This window comes from Typopeltis vanoorti, chromosome 25 (genome assembly GCF_054136105.1).
Source record: "Typopeltis vanoorti isolate ZY-2024b chromosome 25, IOZ_Tvanoo_1.0, whole genome shotgun sequence".
Classification (NCBI taxonomy): Eukaryota; Metazoa; Arthropoda; class Arachnida; order Uropygi; family Thelyphonidae; genus Typopeltis; species Typopeltis vanoorti.
Genome location: NC_143573.1, coordinates 6497295 through 6520798, shown reverse-complemented (window position 1 = coordinate 6520798; position 23504 = coordinate 6497295). Strand labels below are relative to the sequence as shown.

Below are 23504 nucleotides of genomic sequence, written 5' to 3'. Positions count from 1 at the left end.
GTCGTATTGCTACAACAACTGGAATTGTTATTATTATCTCGAAATCATTACGTCCCATCCGATTTGTATGAGAATACTTCCCATGCGAGGTTGTTGTAAGCTTATTTTAGCATTAGCGCCGTGGGTGGGTTAAGGGATCAATTTACTAATTAGATTTATTACGAAAAGATCTTTTAATGATATTTACTGTTATTGTGATCAAACCGGTGAAAACAGGCTGGTCTTATGCTATCTACAGAAGATTAAAGTATCAGATGACAAAAAGGACAGCATTAATACTTTACCAGTATTAATACGAGACTCTCCTTATTAATACTGGTAAATCTAAATGCTTCAGACAAGCTAAAGCTAGATGTCTACTGGATGTTCACCATCAAGTTTTCATATTTTTTATCATGAGAACTGCACATGGGGAACATCTTTTAGTGATCTTGGATGAATTTAAAAAAATCTGAATATGCTGATGTGCACGCACACAGAAATTATTCAGCGGTGCTCTTCTGTTGTTGCTATGAAGTGCGGTGCTCTGATTCCACGCATGCGTTTAGCAAAAAAAAAAACAAAATCACTTCGATGTGCTCATATCTGCAACGCATACAAGATGCAACTTTGAAATCCTATCGAGAGACGACAGAAATGGGAAGAGAAAACTGGTAAATCTTCCTCTCTTGGCCACATCGGATTTCGGAGAATGTTTTCTTACAATTCCGAGTCATCGTGCACCTCAGATCTGTTTCTATGAAAAGACGGGCTTACGATCGTCTTGCTGAGATATTTTCTGGAAAATAAAATCGAGGGCTGACGAAATGAAATTTTCGTACAGAGCAGATACTTTTCTCGCGTTTACTTTTCTTTACAGTGCTGTAGAAAAGGGGTTCTTGTTTTACTTTCTGTTTACTCTTCTCGTAACAACAAGCACATTGCGAATTGCTTTTATTCAATTTAAAAAAAAAAAATACAGGATGAGTTTCTTTTGCAACTGATCAGGGAGTCACGCTGATGTGAGGTTGCGACTCTTATTGGATGTGGGATGTGATTTGAAAAAAGGTTTCGCGTTCGGTGTCTGGAGCATGAATTTGCCTGGAGTTTCGTCCATCCACGGTACATATACGACATACGTTAACAACTTTTTTTATAGTAAGATTATTTAAAAAATCAGCCTTTTTACGTCAGTATAAAGTATTTTAAAACTGAGTGATTTTTTTAAAAGAAAAACTATCTTACTCACAGCTGGATATTGATTAAATGACCTATAGTACGCCCACTGATACGAGACCTTTCGACACTTCTGCGCATGTCAAAAGAAGGAGAATCCATTCCAATAATAGGGTAATCAATCCGTATTGTGGGATGAGTTGTTTATTATTACAAGTCGAAAAATTAACTTCTCTTTTATGATCATTGTAGTTTTTAAAGTGGTAACTGTTCTGCTTGTATAACAGTTGGATAATTTTACGTATAAAACACGTCATTTCGCGTGTTGGTGACCAATTCGTACATCGCCTTATTTCTTTCTCCCCTTCAACATGAATGGACTCTTCTTGGCAGTCTGCCAACGACAGCTTTCGCTTCTGTGGTTGGACTATACCTATCTTTAACATTTTATGAACTAACCAGTTCGCTAATTCGCATCATTTCATAATATACTACTTGAGTTCTATGAACATGAATTCTCTTCGTGACGAGAGGACTCTTTATATGTGCTTTTCATTTGAAAGAGAGTTAGCCTATCGGAAGTAGCAGAGTTCTTGACTCTCCTAGAATGTCGGATTTTGCATCCCATAACCCGCAAAATTAACAGAAAAAAAAATACAATTAGTAGGTGGTAGATTGCCTAGTATGTAGAAGGTGGCATACATCATACAGTTATGGGTGTTGTGTGGTGTAGAGTACCCTCCCGCGATGAGTCATTCGATGTGTCACGTAATAATAACACCGCACCACGTTTTTTTCTTTATTTTTTTGTTGCCAAAATTTGGAAATAAACTCCGTGGTGGAGCGAGTTGAGAAATAGAAACGATAAATGAGCGTTGAGCTGATTTCTGAGCTTTTTCGTATTAATTTTTAAGTCCAAACGGCAGTATGTGAAGTGAGTTCAGGGAGCGTATCAAGTAATCGATTTTAAAACAAATCTGTGTCAGAATAATTAGAGAAAAGTATCTGTTCCCAATAGAATCCATTGCTTGCAAATTTATTTCTACATGAAGTTGATCGCATTTTAATTCTTTAGACAGAAGAAAAAATATTTTTATAATTTTGAAGTGTGTGGTTTATATGGGATAAATGAAATACAAGTGATTAGTTTAGTACTGAGTAATCTTGAACCTTGACCAGCATAGTGGAAAGTAGAGTCACAAAATTAATTAGCAGAAAATATCAAAATACGTACATATATTGGCAAACACACAAAGAATCTTGTATTAGGCGCAAAATCGGGTTTAAAATCTTTTGGGTGCTTCCGATTATCCATTAATTAATGCACTTTTTATTTTCAACTTTACATGAATGCTGGATAAAATAAAATTTTAATTTGATTTGCCTTAACTAAATCAAATCTGACATGGATATATTTTTAAGTCGATTACTTGGTGCGCCCCCTGAACGGACTCCACATACTGCCGTTCGGAATTAAAAATTAATACATAAAACAGAGAAATGTTTACCAAAAAAATTCTTAGTGGTTCCTCCTTCATTAAGTGAAATCGGGAACTAAATAGAAGCAAACAATTTAAAAAATAAAGTTTCTGTTTTCAGGTGTATTGAAATCTGTCTTGGAGTGCGAGAAATGTTTCGCTTAAGTAGCACATATCGAAACAATTGGGATCTTTTTGTTTTGTAATCGACTGTATTTTTTAATATAAATCCATCCCAAGAAGGGCTACGAATCTGTATTACTATGAAAAGTGCTGCAATGGAGGGAGATCATTCAGAAATCCTGCTCTAGACCAAACACGGAACTTTTTAAAGCTAATAGGCAGGGTGGTGGTGATGGTCGTGATCAACCATGGAGACAACAATCATCTCCCCCTAAAAATGATCGTGCATCAAGAGCTAATTTCATTTTCGATCGAAAAAAAAATAACGGTGATAGGGATTAATATCAGCGTTCTCTGCTTGGACAAGCTTTAAGACTTTTTTTTATCATTGGAGGGACATGATCTTTAATGTTGTCATTTCGCTTTTGTGGTTTGCAGGAGCAAATAATGAAGATTCGTGTGAAAAGGAAACTCATTTCTTGATGCTCTTCAGAAGATAATATTTGGTTAATAAAATAGTCTGTTTTCACAGGTCCGCTGTAACCGCTATCTCAGCGATGACCCGTTTCACTTAGTTCTGTTCTTTAAGTACTCAGGAAGGTGTTCTAGTGAAGCGGCATCATTTGTCATCTTCTCTGAGCCTATAAAAATGATGATAACAGCAGTTGTTCAACGGCTTTTGATCAATTCATCAGTAAACCCACTAAATTCTTCTTCTTTCATCCAATTCTATCTCTCGCTGTTCTCTGATGTCCTTAGGATAGCAAAGCCAGTCCTTTAACTGGCTCAGATTGACGGAAGAGATTTTGCTCCCGGATATGTTTTTCTAACATGTTTTCTGAACTCGAATCAAGTCTCAAGGGATTGTCAATGGAGTTTCTCTCTCATACAGGACTGTCAGGGTTTTCATAGAATTCAGTTTTTCATTCAGCAAAATGCCAGACGTACAGCCACAGTTACCTGATATAGTACAGTGGCCGTATACTCTAGGCTGCTTCTGCTGTAATTTCAGACAGCAAAGCTTTCAAGTAGTATTCTTCATAGCCTTCATTCTGTATCTATTGAAAAAGAACATAATCCCTTTATGTGTCTAAATTGTAGCGCATCCACATACGGCGCTAATACAGTTGTAGTTCAACAACTATTCATGGGAAATGATTGAGGTAGTATTTATTCCTTTAAAATGGATGGTAACAGTGTAAGTTTGGCAACATTTTGTGTTGTGCATAATGTACACACATATTACACATGCATACACATGGATGAATAATTCCAAGAATGCAAAAAGTTAAAAGACAGGTTTTTAGTGAGCAAATACTTACTGTTGGCGGAACTTGAACCACATGTCCAAGGCTATTTTCTATATATATTAATTCTTCCTGCGATATGGAGGGGTGCGAAGAGGGTTTTTCAAAGGAGAGCCATACCCAGAAAACATACCAGACCAGGCCCATAGCACCTGCGAGATAAGATAATAAATGCATCTCTATTTAACTGCCGATGAGTTTGCAAAGTTCAGCCTTTTAATTATAATCAGTGAATTTAGTTTGTTTCAGATGACTCTCATAACAAGTCGGTAATAATCTCAGTGTTTGTAAGTGAGAACACTTTTAATTCGTTTCAAGCAATTGCTGAATCTGTTGCAACAGATTCGTCAAGGATTCTACATCCATCTGGAAGATTTCTGATGTAGTAAATTATTGCAAGTTTATTATACCAGAATATTTATTAGTTTTTCCTTGATGCATTTAGTCTGTATATACGTGGGCTGTTCAATAAGTAATAAGACTAATTTTACTGTGGCGAAACCACTCATCACAATATTAATTTCTGTGGAATAAAGAAATGTTGCTGTCTATTAAAAAAGAGGTTGATAGATGGCGTATACGGGCTGATGTGCCAGAGTGTCACGTGACTAAACTTGTTTCCGAGCGCCTACAAGGCGCGACCAGTCTTCGAAATGGAAGCGTCCTTGGAACAGCGTTATGCGATTAAATTTTGTGTGCGTTTGCAAAATTCGGCATCGGACACTTTTAACATGATACGCGAAGCTTTCCACGATGAAGCAATGTCGAGGGCAAGTGTTTTTCGCTGGCATAAAACTTTTAAGGAAGGACGGCAAAATGTAGAAGATCTTGAACGTGAGGGAACACTTTCAACGTCCATCACAGAGATAATGATCAACACAGCAGCGATTATCATCAAGCACGTCAAAAGGAAGCGTCCATCGCTGAAGAATGGCTTCTTATTGCACCACGATAATGCAAGGCCACATATTGCTGGTTGTGTAGTGGACGTTTTGCAGAAGAACAACACAGATATCCTACCGCACCCTCCATACAGTGCTGATCTCGCACCGTGCGATTTCTGTCTGTTTCCTCAGCTCAAGAAACCACTAAGAAGCCGCCATTTCGAAAGCAACAAAGCATGTGTAAAAGCTGCGGAGGCGGTTTTGAAAGAACTCTCAAAAAACGGACTTTCACATGTGTTTAAGAAGTGGACGCAACGTTGGGACAAATGCATCGCGTCTCATGGTAGTTACTTCGAAAAAGACCATGTAAATGATGGCGATTAAAGTTAATCTGTTTTCTGTATAAATATAGTCTTATTACTTATTGAACAGCCTACGTATATATATATATACACACACACAAAGGAAAAATAAACTAAAATACATTAAAGTATGTAGCATACAGTTTTAGAAAAAAAATTAAATATTACATTAAATTCAGTTTCAATCAATAACTTCGTTCGTTTTGTAAGGACAGCCAACGCTAAGCCCTCGAAGCATCAAAATGACCTCATTGACCGAGCCACTTGTAGGCTAATATAACCATATTGTCCTGCTAAGTACAATCCTGAAACAAATCAATAGCATTGATCCTCACATTTACAGTAACTCATTTGTGATGTGCCAGGTTTATCCATGATCACGAGCAGAACGCGTACTTCGCGTTTAACTAAACGACCTTGTTTCCCAGTTTCTGCGTGTGTTAAACAACTGTTTCGGATTCGGTAGAGAAATAAAACACAATTTTATGTGATCATAAACTCGCCATCAGTACTGTTCTTTAAAGGGACATATTATTACTGGCAACATAAATATCTAAGGTGTCCAAATGCTGGGAAATTAGAGGCTTAAACACGCTCATTCATTGCAAATCTCTAAGCTCGGTGTGATGTTTATTGATTATAAAATCTCTCCAGAATCTCCACTACACATACAATATACTGATTCTTCAACAAAGAATAATTGGTATTGTATTTGGTATTTTAACATTAGCACGTGTATGCTGTCTCAAACAATATTTAAGTTTCATAGTTATTGAAGGCATATGAGTCTGTGGGTCCAGGTCGACATTTTGCAGCTTAATTAATATTTCACTGAAATAACGTACGTTTTGTGTCTTGTTAACTTTAATTGGTGTGACGTCAAGTTCCATAGTAACAAAATTTTCCGCATGCTCACAGTAATTAATTTATTTCCAGTGTCGACCAAAGCCGTTGTCAATTGTTTTTTAAAAAAGTTATTTTTAAACTATACTGTCTAGTTATTGTATAGGTGGCAAAGCGATATGCCCAGAAGAGTCGTGTTTTAACCCGATATGTCTGCTGAAAGGGAATAGCACATATTGTGTACTGCCATAAATTTAGTATCTCGTTATGGGGAGAAAAATCCCATCTTAACAGAATACAGTTTTGGATTTTCTTTTATTTATTTCCCCCTGCAAACTTGCAGTCGGGAACTGATGGTGGCTTCATTAAAATTTGGCTTTATTTTTTGGTGTGGAAAAATATCAAACATTTTTTTTAACCTATGTCTTGATATATATATATATATATATCATTATGATTTTGAGAGAGAACTCATAATCATAATCAAATTCCTGATATGTTCCCTCAATAGATCCTGGCAAAGAACACTTGCTTTGCTAGCCTGATGAGCTCTGCTAACTCATTCCTGGATGCTGACAATGTCAAGTTCTTTCCTAATATCCTCGTTTTTAATATGATATTGCCATTGATGCCATCTGTTCAATCCACTAATCTTTCTCAGAAATCTGATATCTATGGCCTCCACTCTTTGATCAAGTGTTTTTATTTCTAATCCAACTCACAGATCCATAAATTAAATTTGATTTGAACACTGTCTTGTGTACTACTAGCTTAGTATTTTGAATATTTTCTCGTATTTCATATAAATTTATTTAATTGACTTCCTATCATACCAGCTTTGGTTATTCTGTTGTCTATTTCCAAATTTAATTTGTCATCTTCACTAAATTGTGCTTGCATAGCTGAAATATATTTTATTGTATTATAGGTTGTCCATTCGGAATGCAGACGTTGCCCACTTTGTTCCTGCCCATTCTCATGCCTTTATCTTGGCAAATTTCATGCAGCAATTCTTCAGTTCTGTTAAAGAATCCTGACGACTTTGCATTGGATTTATTGAAGAGTATAAAATAATGCACATAAATTAAAAATCTCAGTTTAATATCTCCAGTTTCGATATCAGGGTTAAGGTCACTTTTTTAATAATGTAACCCATTAGATTAGGAAACAGGAAAGATAATGTTAGTTTCACGTCAAATTTAACATCGGTACACTATTTGAAAAGTAAACTTTTATTTAGAATCCGCAGCAGATTTAAAAACCAACATAATCTTAATAAATATGGTTGTGTTAATCTTCTCAAGATATGGAAAACTTTAATTCTTAGGCCACGCACCCAAAAGCGAAGGCTAGCGAACAGCACCCATAGAGGGCGCTACTTATAGGACTTTAGGCTTGCAGTCTAATCTTTTCCACTTAATTTTGTTTGTGCATATTTTGTGTGTTTTTGCAATTTTAGTATTGTTTCCCTGACGATGCCTCAGTCATTGATACGAAATATAGGATTGATAAAACGTTTTTTAGTTATTTAGTTATTTTTGTTATTTAGTTATTTATTTGTGCTATTTTTTATTCCATTAAACCTTATAATGAGTTCCAATCAGCACGTAAATCTAAATATTCGGTAGACCACGCATCATATACTGTCCTGTTATACAGTTGTAGCGTTTTGAACAGTTCAAATCTCAACAATTGAAACAGTGACAGTCGCTTTTAATTTGTGGCCAACTTTTTTTTCTCAGTACTTGATTCAACATTTCACATGAATTTTTAAGAGATCAACTTGCTTTTTTTATAATAAAAAAGTAAAAAGTCGAAGGATAAATAATAGAAATTGTAGAAAGATGTGAAGATATCTTTATTCGAATATGCTAATTGTAGATAGGCTGCAGAAAAGGCATCTCTCTTCCCACATTCTGGCTTACCGTTAATTCAGTCAGGCTGATAGAATTCTGGACTAATGATGCTCGCAATAAGCGTAGTCATTTACTAGGTACAGTACTCGTTTGGAAGTCTCGCTGCCGTGAATTTCTGAACGCGTGTATATTTGGATAATTTTAGGGCTTTTCGTTTTAATGCTTGTCATTGCAATTCAAATAATCTCTTATCCGTTTTCCCTGCTTTGAATTGAAATTAGAAATTCTTTTATATTTTCAACGTTACTAAGGTTTGTTTGATTATTTCATTTGCTTTTGCGATTCATTTCAAAAAGAAAGAAATCCTTTTCTTTTCTATCTTGTACTGTATATACACGTTTAAAAGAAAACACTAAGAACTGTCACAAACTATGTCTAGTATGAATAATGTTGACTTAAATAAACTAATTGCATACATTTTTCACGAGAAGGAAGAAAGCGGAATATTCGTGGTCATGAGTCTGAAATGACTTCACAATTACCATCAGACAGTCCTTTGCATCGAACACCCAATGGTTCATGAAAACTTCCTAAGATTGGAATCTTTCGAGGTTTCCCCCATTTCTTTTCATGAGAGATAGATTAACTTTCATCTTATTGATGCGTATGTGTGTGTGGGAGGCTGAATTCATTAGCAATAGACGAAAATAAGCTCCATCTGCTTGATTGGCACATATTTGAGCCTTCGCAGACCTCGGAGTTCATTTGAGGAGACTAATGGAATTTCGATGCTGCACATTCTTCTCCCTAATCAGAAATCGGAGACATACGATGGCTTGTTCATTACACTGAAACACCATGTAACAGGCAATCGATAGCGATGGAGATGGCGTTAGCAGTCGTTAATATAGCGGTTCCCTTAGCAAAGATTTCTGGTTTTCCCTTCAATTAATGCATTTGTAGGATAATATACCTTCACTTCTGTGAGCTGCATTAACGTGCATACCAACCGACTCGGCTGTTGAAGGCTGGCTGTATTCAGGAAACTCACGATACAGTGATAAGACAGCAACGAAAATACTTTGTCAACCAGTGACTAGAAAACTCCACAGTTACGACTCATATGTTGAAGAGCTGTTGAAGACAACGAAGTTAGGTTGTTAAAGATGGAATAAATGTCACCAGAAATCATCCCCCTCCCCAGCTTATATTCCATTAATTCAGTAGCATCCGAGAAGGCATTGAGTATAACGGGTTTAATTGCCACAGAATAAATTTTAACACAGAGGACAACAAACGAATCCCACCATGTAATGAAATGAATATATTGAGACAACCAAAGCAAAGTTCGAAGGAAAAAATCTAATGCGGTTTATTCGCCAATGGAATAAGATGACCGTTTAGTCAGTATTTATTCTTAGGCGTTACTGACTGCTGATCCAGGCTATCAATAATTCCAAAGGCATCTAGAGTGGAGTATGTACTGAAGACAACTGCCACCATCTCGTGGTTCCTAATGCTATATATTATGATCTGCAATAGCGTAAGTTCTTTGGGCGATTTTTTGGGTTGCTAGATTAAAAACCAGAGGAAAGAACACTATTTGCTTGTGCCAAAGATTGACTAACTGGAGAACCGGCTGGAAGTATGCCTAGAAAACGTTCCTTTAGTGAGCGAATAGAATCGAAATGTCTTTTTTTTTTCTGGTAGTCTAGCGCTATGGAAGGAAATGCGATTTTCACGCAGGCACCTAAGTTGGAAGAAGTTAATCAACGACACATATGGTACCTGCAGTGAAGAGATTAATACTTGTGTTAATCAGTGTAATTTCTTTTATAGGGACGCGCAAATGTCAATACATGCCTAGCACCTAATTTGTTTTCCGTTGAAATCGGCACATTATTTAATTTATTAATATTTTATGTGGTTCATGAAAGGTTGTAAGCACATAGTAGTGGGCTAAGGATTTTTATTAATTGTTTATATTTTTTGTAGTTTTTGTATTTCTTATTTCAGTTATTGTTTTTACAAAATCTGAAAAACCCTGCTATAGAGACGATACCAAACAAGGAACTTTAACAAGCAACTTCAGCCCTTCAATAAGCTGGATGGTGATCTCACATCCGAACACAATGACAAACATCCATATCCACACGGGGATTTGAACCAGCAAACGATTTGGTTGGAGAGCGGATACGCTACCCACATGGCCAAGTAGACCGGCAATTAAATAATAATAAATGCAATTAGAATTAAACAATGAATGTTCTCTCTTCATTTTATGCAAATTTTCTTTAAATATATTTCCCAAACCAATTCAAGTCGCTATTTGTAATTATCTATTTTTTTTTAAAAGCTTCTTCTTTTCACTTTTATCTTATAGATTAGGAAAAAAGAACAAGTGAAGAAATTTATCAAACATTTGGGTCAAATAACAGTAAAAAAAAGTATACGCCTTTAAAACTGGCTAAAGAACCCAAAGTAGACAATGCAGAAAATGAAGAGAACCATCGAGGAATTACTCAGGGAACACGCACGCACACAAACGTTCTAAATAGGTAAAGGGAAAAAAATGAAGAATGGAAGCAGGTGGCACAAGAAAAAAACTAGGTCAAAAGAAAATGAACGTCATCCTATTAAAAGGGAATAAAAGATTGCAGACATCGTTCGGAGAGTCAATGCTTGGAACGGATTCAAGAGGCTCAAAGTTAAAAAGAAAATTTATGACGCAAGAATCTCAAAGCAATGCAGTAAAGGGAGCGGGTGGAGACGGTCCTAAGGTGAAAGAGAGCATAGGAAAGGACGCATTTTCAAGAAACTTTAATTAAATTAAACGCCTTGTTTAGTTAAACTTGTAATATGAAGCAATACTGGCGATCATAACAATGGGACCACTTTAAAGTTAACAAATTGTAAGAAATATCTTAAGTATGACGTGATACATTCCGTTACACATTTACTGGGTAGTCCCTCATTTTCGAAGAACAGAGTCAGTATGAACACACACAGCATCTATAAACTATCATTTCGATAAGTACGTGGACCGTGCTCTTGTTTGAAGAATGGCATCAAACACAAAAGTGGTTGGCAGAGGACATCTGTGGGACATAAATGAAGTGAAACAAACGTGTTAATCTCAGTTCAAGTCATTTCATCAATTAAAATTTATCAGCTGCTATTGAGGTAATGATTTAAGGACACCAAAGAATGAAAATATGGAATGATTTATCTTGAAAATGCCACTGTTACAAGCATGTTCAGAAAGCACTTGAATTGACATGACACAAAGAATAAGAGACTTAAATAAGTCTATACTCCAAATCGTGTAAGCCCCTTTTCCCATAGTTTCTACCCCTGCTGGGTACGTTTTATCGAAACCCTTTTTCTAAAAGTATCCCTCCTTTTTTCAGCCGTCGTGAGGATCGCCATGAAACTAACTACGTGCACCACAGCAGACTAATACCACATAGAGAGGTAATACTTATCTGGTTTTGATAGATAAGTATTAACACTGTGGTAACAATTTAGAACATGGATCGACAGAATTTCGATGAACTCTATGAGTGGTTCGTCCATTGAAATATTACGTATCTAATCTGGATTCTTCCTGAATAGATTCACATCTCTGTGGCAGCCTCAATAGCTGGTGCTTGGTACAATTGTGAATGTATGGCAGATAAGAGATTTTTAAAACATTTTAAATAAATATAGCCACACCCTAGTGTCAATTGCAAGTGGTTTTATTGGGTCTATTAGCCTCGTTTCCAGGAGGAGTTATCCACAACAAACAATTTATTCTTTGTTTAAGAAAATTTGTACACGAATATTATTTTATGTCTATGATTCCTTCGGACAGCAATAATCACGGAGGTTTTTGACACGCGTCTTTTATGGGGGCATCAAATTTCTCTTCGCGCATGCCATGTCTTATGCTAATAGGGGCATGCGTGCAACACGGTGACACGCATGAGATATTGCCGTATCGACACTGGAGTGTGGAAACACATTTGGAGTGATTCTTCTCAGACATAGTTTTCATGCCTCGAGTCTCATTTGCATATCCTAATGAAAATAAATGTCAGGAAAGTCATTTGAGTTCGCTGAAATCATTTGTAATATGCAAACTAATTGTTATAACACTCACGGTTTAGTATGAGAACACACAACAACAGTTCAGTGTAGTAATTTCGCCAAGGAATATCAGACAGTGTATTAGCAATATCTGTAAGAACATATTCGTCATTTTCCTCCCTGATAAAATAACGACCACATATTTTATTCAGTATAGCCAAAGCGTAAAGTATCCCTTGGCCATAAACTGCAGGACCGTCATTATACGCTTCAACTTCGAAGGCCATGCTCGACAAATGCTGATAAACCTGGACTTGTTCAATATACTCCTCTACATAATATTAGAAAATTGCGTGCAGGATAGGGGGGAAAAGATACTAAAATATATACATTTTTTATAATTGCGTCAAACAGACAATCGCGGTTAACATTGTAGGGAACGTAGTTGTAAGATTTTTTCTAAATTCCTCTTCTGTTATTACACCAGTGATTTTCTCATTTCGAAAGACCCCACATGTTCGCATAAAGGTATATACTGGTGTATCGTGAGAAGGAGAAAACATGCTGCTGTGTGTGCTACGACATAATTTAATCTCGTATGAGAAACGAGGCTATTCATAAAGTCCCTGCTTCGCCAGTGTAATGTATCGCATTTCAAAAACGAAGCGCTTCTCAGACAATAGCATTGATACTTACCTTCTATCGATTCTCATTATCTCTATCCATTAATAGAAAACTGGTTCGAAATTGAGGAAATGGGTAGGAATGTTATTATTAACTGTCCCTCAGACACTCGCTAAAGTTTATCGATTTGTTTACTTTGCCAAGCACGATTACAGAAGCTAATTCTGGCGCAAAAGTTAAATATAATCATGAAAGCAAGGTCAAGTTTAATGTAATAGATAAGTATGGACTACTGACGATATTTTGTCTTCTCTATTAAATATTTTGGATATGTATTGGAAGTGATGAAACTAGAGACAACCAAAGAAAAAAAAAGAAATAATACAAAAATATATCAAACAAGCAAAGAACATGTATGGCCAGTTACTACTTTTTGCATTATAGAAACAGTAAGATATATAGTTTATATACATATATATTGAAAAAATAAAATATTTTCGCAATTTATTTGAATTCCGATACGTACCATAAATATAGAAACAGGCTTGCCAGCCTATATGATCCACTAACATTCCCGAAAGTGGCATCCCTACAACGACGCCAGCATATGAACCTGAAGGAAAACAAAACTATAATTTGGTTCTTCGGATAATCATTTTTTTCGAGGTTGGTAGCTTACAATATTCTACAATATCATTATATAACAACGTGGCTATATTATGCAACGGCTGTATGCAGAAATCTATAAAGGCAAATATTAAATTAAAAATTTGAAAACCTAAAATCATTTAATATAATTTTTAATGATTTGTATTTGTGTAAATGATCAAGTTTTCTCGCAATGTTGACAGCCAGAGAAGGAAAATGATTTAAAGATTATATAATAACTATTTGATGACTATTATTATTATTATTATTATTATTATTATTATTATTATTATTATTATTATCTGAGAACAAGATATTGGAAAAGTGATTTTATCTTTTGCCAAGGAGAAGGGAAAGAATGAAGTATTTGAAATAAGTAAGTAACCTTGAAATGTCATTCTATTGAAGAAGTGTTTATCTTGAGATTTAAAGACAGAAACAAGGCAAAAGGAAATGAGGTGGCAGTTAAGGTTTTGGAGACGTTTAGAAATAGAATAAAGGACTAACAGGGTTTTAGGGTTTTACATTACAGGGATTTAGTAATCGGATTACATTTTAAATAAGGTGCCCTGATATAAGGCATAAGGACTTATCGTTTGTTGGGATTACGGTAGAAGTGACAGAACTTTTGGAAAGTGTACTGTGTCTATTAAATGTGTCTTCTATTGCCAGTTTAGCTTTAGATGATCAAAACAGATTCCAGGTGAAAAAACTGCCTGCGTATAAATCGGAAACCTTAGGTTGCCATTATGGAGGTTAATACTTACGGCTATTTTGCCTATTTTCATAAGGAGTACCTTTGTATTAGGTCAGTGGCTTTTTTATTCCAATTAAATAAAAACATGACGATAAGTATTTCGAAAATATAAATTAAAAACAAAAAGCAATATAAAAGGAATAATTTTCGACTTACCTTTATAGAATTCTCAAGATTAACTTTTTATGCAACGGCATCAAAAATATATTGATAAAAAAGTATAGCTGAACTTTAAACCATTAAAACGAACTATTAATAATGAACTATAAACTATTTAGGATTATCAGTTAAATAAATATATTAGAACTTTTTTTTTTTTAAAGGGAGAGAGTAAAATAGCTATCAAAATATGCGAACTAAAACCCGAAAAATATATGTAGTGATTTCATAATGGTCTCGTATGAAGGATGAACTGCAAAATTTAAAAAAGAGAACGATAAAGAATAAAGATAAAAAAGGTAAAAAATTGGAGTACGGAGTACGAACCCTTTCGACTAAGTGTCGTCTTCAGAGCTCATGGACAAAGTGGAGTCTATGTCATGTCGGATTTCTATTTCCATTAGATTTTTCATGAGATAGAAAGACACACAGAAAAATAACCATAAGTATTAATATCAATTTATATCTTCTTCTTCTTCTTCTTCTCTCTTCCATCATCTGTGTGGATGATGATGAGGCCGAATGAACTCTTTCCACTTCTGTCTGTCCCAGGAGAGTCCGAACAATTCTATCCGGTTTGGTGTCGCTTGTTGTGATTTGGTTTTGAGGTCCTCTCTCATTTTGTCTATCCATCTAATTCTGGGCCGTCCTTTGGATCTTTTACCTTCCATCGTTGTATTCAGGGCTTTAGATGATAGTCTTTCTGTTCCCATTCTGGTCACATGGCCAAACCATCGCAGTCTTCTTTCTTGGATTTTGTCTACTATTGTTATTTCTTGTTTTAATCGTTTCCTTATGTCTTCATTTCTTAGTCTATCCAGCAGAGATACTCCAACTAATCTTCTTAGCCAACCCATTTAAGTAACTAATATTTTTTTCTCTTCAGCCTTTTTGAGATTCCAGCATTCACTTCCATTGAGGAGTATTGGGAGGACCATTGTTTCATAGATTCTAACTTTAGTTACTTGTTTGATGTCTCTAGACTTCTATATTTTATTAAGTGTCCAAACGTTTGGGATACTTGACTGATTCGTTTGTTTATATCTTCTATAATTTCACCATTGTACTCATTAACTCCTCCAAGGTAGGGTGATATAATTAATTAATTATTAATTTAATTATAATAATATATTATTATAGGAGTAACATGAAAAATTTCTAGAAATAATATTGTAGACAGAATTTGAATCCGGGTCTTTCTAACCACCTTTTTGCAGCGACGCTCTACACAATGGAAGTAATGAGTTAGATTTACTTCTAATAATTCAGATATCATTCGGTAGTTACTTTCTGAAAATATTGGGACTTTCTATATATATATATATAACATTTATATTTGCGGTAATGCTAGACGAAAGTGGCCAGGATAGGGATTTTTATAGATAGGAAGTTCAACAGCAATAAATCAAAGACAACTCAGAGGATAATTGCAATGCTGAAAAGAAATTGACACGTAAGGATGAGGAAATCATTTCTCTTTTTTTTGCAAGGCTTTGATACGACATCATCTGGACCACTGAGCAAGCTTGGTTTTCTAGTTTCTGTGGTAATGTGGGTACAGCGGAGAGGAACAAAGGATAGTGTTAAAATGATATAAGAAATGGGATGTATTATGAGGACAGATTGAGAAATTGTGGGCTGCAGTCAGTAGTGAACAAGAGAAAGAAGAACGATATGATAGACCTACAAACCTCGGAAAGGGTCATACAGGATACAGTAAATGAAATTTTTTATTTTATAGAGGGTAGAGAGAGGATGAGAATGAATGCATTCAAAAAGAAAAAAAAAACGGCGAGAGATAGATCTTCCTGTCGTAGGGTGGTGCGTGATTAGAATGCCTTGCCTTTGGATGGAGGTGGTGAGTACAGACATTGTGAATGAATCCAAGAAAAGGTATGACAGACGGTGCGGGTAATACGCGATCTACCTCGATGAGTCCCCGACTCCAAGTAGGTCTCTTGTAGTAGTACTACTACTAATAATATGAGAGTGTTATTATTATTATTATTATTATTATTATTATTATTATTATTATTATTATTAATAGGAGAGAGAGAGTTTCAGAGAAGGATGACATCCATCGAGGTCACAGAGGCCTGTTATTTCGTCACTGTCCTTTGACATATATGTCTATGACATTGTATGTTGGAAGTATTCAACTGTTTGTGATCATGCGATCCTGAAGTTCAAAAAGAACACTGAAAAGTGTAGTCAGTCATACAGAGGAATCTTGTAGTAGGCATTGACAGATTGTAATGTTTCAGTGTTTCAGGGAGACACACAAGCCTTGAAAACGGAGCAGTGGCGACAAAGAAATGTGCAATACATGAGATATGAGCAGAGATTGAGCTAAAATGGTGATGACGAGGAGCAGGAAGGGTATAAGTTGTTATGCGCTTACCAAACAGATAACGGGGATAATTTTCAACCGTGTGAAGAAGGAACAAGTACAGATCATTCATGGAAAGTAAGGGAGTGAGATTTTTTGCATGGATAGTAAGTGGGTGAGCAGGAATTCATTTCTTTAGGGTATTTAAAATACAGTAAGTGCGATTTTGTAAAAGTCAGCTTCTCGTTACGAGTCTTTTGATGGTCTAATAATAATAATAATTACAACTTTACCATGTAGTATTGAATTTATTGCTGTTATTTGGAAATATAAAAACAATGTCTTACCACAAAAGGCGATAGTAGCTAGCCGGCTACGTTCCATTGGCGGCGCCCAATGCCTCCAGATTCCATGACATGCTGGATACGTCACCCCCTTACAAAAAACAAACATAACTGCGTAAATGTCAGGTCGGCATCATTAAATGGAACGGATACCAAATAAATAAAATTCTGATGGTGAAATACTGACCTCCGAAATGTGTGCATTTCGCATTATCGCCACCTCTTAGCACATCACTTCGAAGAAAACGTGCAGATGCACATTCAAGGTTTCTCGTGGAGGTGCTGAGATATGATGATTAGCGTAAATGCAAACAGATCGTTCATTCTTCATTATTAGTACTGTCACGAATCAGAATTTCGCAAATGAAATGTGCCGTTTTATAGTTTAAATAAGAGTGATGCCTGAATTATATCTAAGCATTTCGTATACTGAAGCGAACATATTTATATTAATAAACTAACGCCTTTTATTCCTCTATAGCAGGGGTGTCAACGTTTGCATAAGATCTACATTGTCCATACAGATGTACCTGCGATCTACCTTTTTCAAAATTGGAGTCAATCCTTAACATCTTGCATTAGTTGCTCGTTTAGATCCGAATTTATTTCTTCTACTCGTTTTGCAACTGTATTTCGTGATAACTGTATTTCGTTGATAGTAGCAACTATTTCTAATTTATTTTCAAAATTACGAAACAACGATTCAGCTGCTACAAGAAATGCTTTTTTAAAAATTGCACCATCACTAAAGGGTTTCTTATGTTTGGTAAGAATATGGCTCAATCTTAACGATGCAGTTGTTGCTGTCTCTGAGTTCGATATTATTTTAATGAAACTTAACTGCTGTGATAACAAACTCTTCAATTCTTGAATTTTGACTTTCCATAAATCACTGTTACTTGGAAACGCCGCTTCATAGCTGCTGTGCACCGATTTAAAGTGTCGTTCCAAGTTCCTTTTTTTCGGCAGACAAACACTTCCATTGCAAATCAAACAACAACATTTGTCTTTGATCATAATCAAGAAATAATCATGTTCCAACTCTTGATGATAGTGACATGTCTTTGCTTTTTTCGTAGTAGTCATGATGGTACAATTTTAAATTATATTACAACTTTAAAATTCAAATTTTAAACTTGTAGCAGAGCACTATCACAAAACAAACAACCGAGTTTATAATCCTGCTATCGTTTATACATCGAGCTTCACGTGTTATGTTTGTACTGCATCAAAGCGAACAAAAACCCAAAGTGGGCGTGTCTATGAGGACGAATACATTGCTAAGTTCACTCCACAACAAAAGTGTCATAGCGGAAAATTTAAACATGTTTAACTAATATTTGTAATTTTTCTATCGAAATTTTTGAAATAAAATTCAATTTAATAGAACTGAATTATGAACTGGAATTATTGTACAAAAAAAATTTTATTTTAAGTTTTTAATTAACGTAAATTTTAAATAGAACCATAAACTAGATTGTTGTTTGATAAATAGGTTAATATTATTTATTTGCTTTATCGTATTCGGACTCATCTATATATTATTTTGAAAATTGAGACAAAATAAATTTGCGATCGACCCCCCCCAAAGCATTATGCGATCTACCCGTAGATCGCGATCGACGTTATTGACACCCCTGCTCTATAGGGAGCAGGCGAGGCCTTTAAACCCTATCTAGCTTTTGGAGACTGAGTGGGCAATTCAATCTCCATCGGTAGCCAATCAAAGATAGCTGGCCCATGTCTATCGCTAATTATTATGGGGCCACCGATGAAGAGATAGGATATGTTACTGTCTGAAATAATGTGGGTTCAAGAAAATCGACCATAAAACCGACATTATTATTTCAGACGAAAATATTGTTAATTTTATTTTCTACAATAAAATGTATTAAATTTTATTGTAGAGAAACAATTCACAGATGATCATAGGTTCTAAAATGTAGAAAACTGATATTTGTGCGAGTGGATCCAAATGAGAATTTGCAGTGGCTCTGTAATTTATCCTTTTAACAGTTCCGCTGTTATTCTGGATAATGCCATTTGTATATTATTTTTAATTTAAAAGTGTCACTTTGTAAAATTATAACGATATTTTGTATATTTATTACGTTATACATTTTTCATTTCACATATTTAATTTTTTACTATTTTACACGGAAAACTAATAATACACGGCACAATACATTTATAGTTTATATAAATGGTATATCAATAATAAATTAAGTACATATAAAATGCATCTATGCACCAACGGCACCTGCCGGAAAATATTCAGTGATGCGTCAAAAATAAAACAAAAACGTAACAAAAATGTTCACCTGTTATTATCGATGCATTAACGTTAGTAACAACCAACAGTTGAATATTTTTGCTTTTAGGAAAGAAAGATTTTCAGATGTTTGACAAAACGTTCAACAGAAAAAAAGAATGATAGTGTAAAACCAGAGTCAAGAAATCTCAAAGATTTGGTGTCGTGGATATCCATTTAGAGATATAAAGCTGCAAAGAGAGTCGTGAAACGACTCTCTTTGCAGCTTTATATCCAGGGCTAAAATGCGAAGGTTCTTCTATGCACATAAAGTCGTTTCCACGAATTTATTCTGTCAGCCGTTGTTCGGGAAGAGATGCAAAAGAGCCGAAGTTGTAGTTTAGATAGAATTTCGTTCCTCTTCAATAGCTTTAAATGATTTATATCTTCTCTTCAAGAGTGTGGGTTTACAAACCTATAATGGAATCATGTAAAGTAAGAAGAAAATAAATTTGTTGTGTTTACGTTGTGATTACACATTCAGATTTTGAGCCACATAGGATGGATTGTTTACAGAAATATCCGAACCTCCTGACAGTACAAAAACAATATAAAAACCTAGTACACACTGAATATTTCTGTAGATCATTTGTAATGTGAAATGACCCATCTCTAATTGAAATTAATTTTGCACGTTCCACATCTATTTTCTTAAATGAATATTTTACTATAAAACCCTTGAAGTTATTTTACTTAGGAACATTTTTTTTGCGTAATAATTTTCAACATGAATAGAAGAATGTGATACTTATTATACAAAACGTAAGACTTCTTTTAAACACCAGATTCTGTTTTTATTAACTCGGTCATTTCTTTTTCGCTGGCACTTCATTCCATCATCGTGTTTTTGAGAAGAATCCACAGGGTTATACTGATAGGACTGATACTGAATCTAAAGCCGATGTCCACTATGCGGGCATAATTACACCCAAGAGGGATGACCTAATCGCTACGCAATCCCAAAATATCACGAATTTATTTATTCATAATATTTTACCCTTATAAAAGAAACTATTCAAGATGAAATCCCTTCAAAGTTTCTTTTTCCAGTTGATTTTCTTCTGCTTCATTAAACAAGCTCTTTTCAGCCAGATTTAAATGTCGGAAATAAAAAAAAGTCCAAAGGAACTAGATGCGGTGAACACAGAGGATTTAATCTCTGATTTGTTTTTGTAAGTTATGGCACGCAGACAAGGAAGGTTTCGCTATCTCGGAGAAACTCGATGCCGCTCTTTCGTTACAATTGTTTTTGTAACCATTTTAGAGTGTGACTCACAATTAATCCTTGAGGGCAGAAATCCTTGTAAAAGAAAAGACCTTTCACTTGGGAAAATAAGCAAGGAGAGTGATTTTCATTTTCAATATATCAAATTAATTATTTTCAAAGGAAATATTTATGTATTATGAAAATAAACTGTTGGAATAATTGAATGCATTTTTAAATCCGACATTAGAGCATCGGTTACTTAGTAACTCATCCTGAGGTCTTTCATTTATTTTATAGTCTCATCCACGAAAAGGGTGATAAATCTATGATAAATGCACCAAAAATCTATGGCGCATTTATTGCTCGGTGGGCTAAGCAGTAAATTAACCAGAAACCTTGAAACCACAGCAGTGAAGTTTTACAATTCGCTAACTGCTCAAATAAGCATGGTGAGGATCTCACGCCGATGATATTCATCTACTGTATTAATATTAACAAAAATCCAAGCTTGCAGTGGGAATCTACCAGGTCAATCATGATGGCAATTTTTTTTTTTTTTAAATTTAATATCATTCCCCATGCAAAACCTATAGCAAATCAATGGCGAGTTTGTTCATGAGCGCAGAAGCAATCAGTTGATATTCTTTTGAAGCGCTGGAAGTGGTATCCTTTGGGAATAATTTATGAAGAGGTTGTTTGGTAGAACTGATCTAGATGAAATGAAAAATGAATGGAAGGAGCAGCTACATACAAGAAAGGTGGGCAGCTATTGCTCGCGTTATGTGGGTTGAATAGAAATGCCTAGCACGATTAATGCCAGCACTACTGAACATCTCCAACAGAGCTACCTGTAGAAGAGACTATATGCAGAAATTGACCGTCTCTGTGAGAGAGAGAGACGTCGTCACTCGATCACACTGTCCACTTCTGAATAGCATCGAGAAGTTTTAAGAGAGCTTAGAGATGCACCATCCCAAATGTGAGAGCATTATTTCAAAGTTGGCGGAATTCGGATTTGTAGAGAGTTATCGAAGACAGATGAAAAGCAGTGTTCAGCGAAAAGGGATGCCAAGGTTCTGGGGATGCTACAGAAGTGATGTGATTATGCTAGGAAGGGCTGGGAGTGTCAGTCCAAGAAGAGATATCTTATGTGATGAGGTGAACATTACTAAAAATTAAAAAGGAAAGGATTCACAACTGTAGATAGGGTTGGAAGTCAGTGTGTGTGTGTGTGAGAGAGAGAGAGAGAGAGAGAGAGAGAGAGAGAGAGAGAGAGAGAGAGAGAGAGAGAGAGAGAGAGAGAGAGAGAGCACCCTCCACCATTGCATGCATTCAACTAACCGAGAAAACAAAAAACACTCCAGTTGCATCATTCATAGAAATGCCAAGTTTAGCGCAGTACACATTTTTCTATACCCTTTCTTGCCACATATCCAGAGGGAGAGGGTGAAGACAAGTAAATCTGCTGTGGATTTTGACTTTCGTGATCCATATCGGTAGTAAATGTTTAATTGTCAGTTCTCCAGGTGATCACGTTTGTGATGATCTTCTACATTACTTTAAAACAGAGCAAAAGTGAGGACAATAGATCAGTAATTCAATGGCAGACAGATGTCCTTTTTTGAATCGGTTGTATATGAACTTGCTTCCATGCTATCGGTGAGTTGTCAGATGAATATAATGTAGTAAAGAGATGATAAAAAACGGGTATTAATTCAGGAACACATCTTTTGAGCACAACTTGTGGGATATCCTTAAGACCCGAAGTCGTTTTGGTGTCCAGGTTGTTCAAGAGTCTTCTGATGTCTTTCTGGTGGGAGACCACAGGAGGCATGCAGAACAATGTCCCAGATGAAGATGGAGGTGATGTGATTTGGTCTCTCTGTAGGTTGGATGAGAAGAATGATACGAAGAGATCAGCTTTATCTTTTAGGTGATATTGCAATACTGCCATCTGGGTGAGACAGAGGTAGGAGTACAAATGGACAGGAACTGTTTTTCCATTTGAATAATTCTTCAAGACAAGTGTCTACATTTAGTTGTTTCAAAGTCAGGTTGTCAGTAATTATTTTTCAAATTTTGCCGGGTTTTATGTTCGTGTAGAAATGAAATTGGCTAGTTGAGAACTGGTGCTAAAGTGCTTGTTATGAGAAGAGTGTCTCGTTTTGAGATCACGATATTTTAAGTTGCTGTGGATATTTGCCTATTTTGGAAATTTCTTAAAATCCCCAACCTGGGAGGATTTGCCATTATTATCATCTTACAAACTGTAGTCAGCATTTCAAACTCTTGTTCACGCCTCATTTTTCTGAATAACATCCGCCATTTTTTTCTCTTCCATCTTTCGTACTTAGTGTGGTACAAGATAAGCTTTGTTGAAATCATGGAACGTCGGTTAATATTTCGTAGTTTACAGACTACCTTTGGCATGCAACTTTTCCGATGATGCTGTCGATGAAGAAAGATGTTTGCTCCGAATAATCGTTATCTTCAAATTTAGATTTCTTTTGCACTTGCTGTCTGCGTTATCTAATGGAAGATTTTTTTTTGCATTGGGTTTTCGGCCTACGTTACGGAAAGAAAGAAAAACAAACTCAAGATCTCATTTCTCTCTAAGAGGTTCATAATTTGTGTATTTAAGCCCTTTCTTTTATTAATTATGTGTAATTAAATCTCGTTTATGCTCTAGCGGAGGTTTAAACATCCTCGCATGCCCTTTTTGTTAAAATAAATTATATTAATTCCTTTTTTTCTTGGAAATTGTCAGATAGTGGCCGAGAGCTCATTTCCTGGTGTTTGGAATACTGTTGAATAACTTTTTGTAAGAAAAACAATAATTTAAAATCAGTTTTGAAGACAATGCATACATAATTCTCTGTCCCAGTCAGTTATGCGTGACAATTTGTGTACCTTGTGAATTATTGTAATATTCGGTGTAATATTCGGTGCGTGTCTGCGTTAGGTTTCATTAAATGGTAATGAAAGTTTGGATATGCTGCTTGTTTTGCACTGTACTCGAGTCAAGATGCACATTCAGCTGAAGGGA

The 23504-nt window shown here is 35.5% G+C and overlaps 1 protein-coding gene across 1 annotated transcript in view; it reads right to left on the bottom strand.

The window, feature by feature from the left end:
• LOC150092510 (vesicular glutamate transporter 1-like) overlaps nucleotides 1-23504 on the bottom strand; it is a 245880-nt gene that overhangs the window by 38626 nt on the left and 183750 nt on the right. The window contains exons 6-8 of the mRNA XM_090414498.1: nucleotides 16944-17031; nucleotides 13230-13316; nucleotides 4079-4215 (exon numbers count right to left, since the gene is read on the bottom strand). Coding sequence (XP_090270624.1) covers nucleotides 4079-4215; nucleotides 13230-13316; nucleotides 16944-17031 — 312 coding nt within the window. The remainder of the gene's footprint in view (nucleotides 1-4078; nucleotides 4216-13229; nucleotides 13317-16943; nucleotides 17032-23504) is intronic.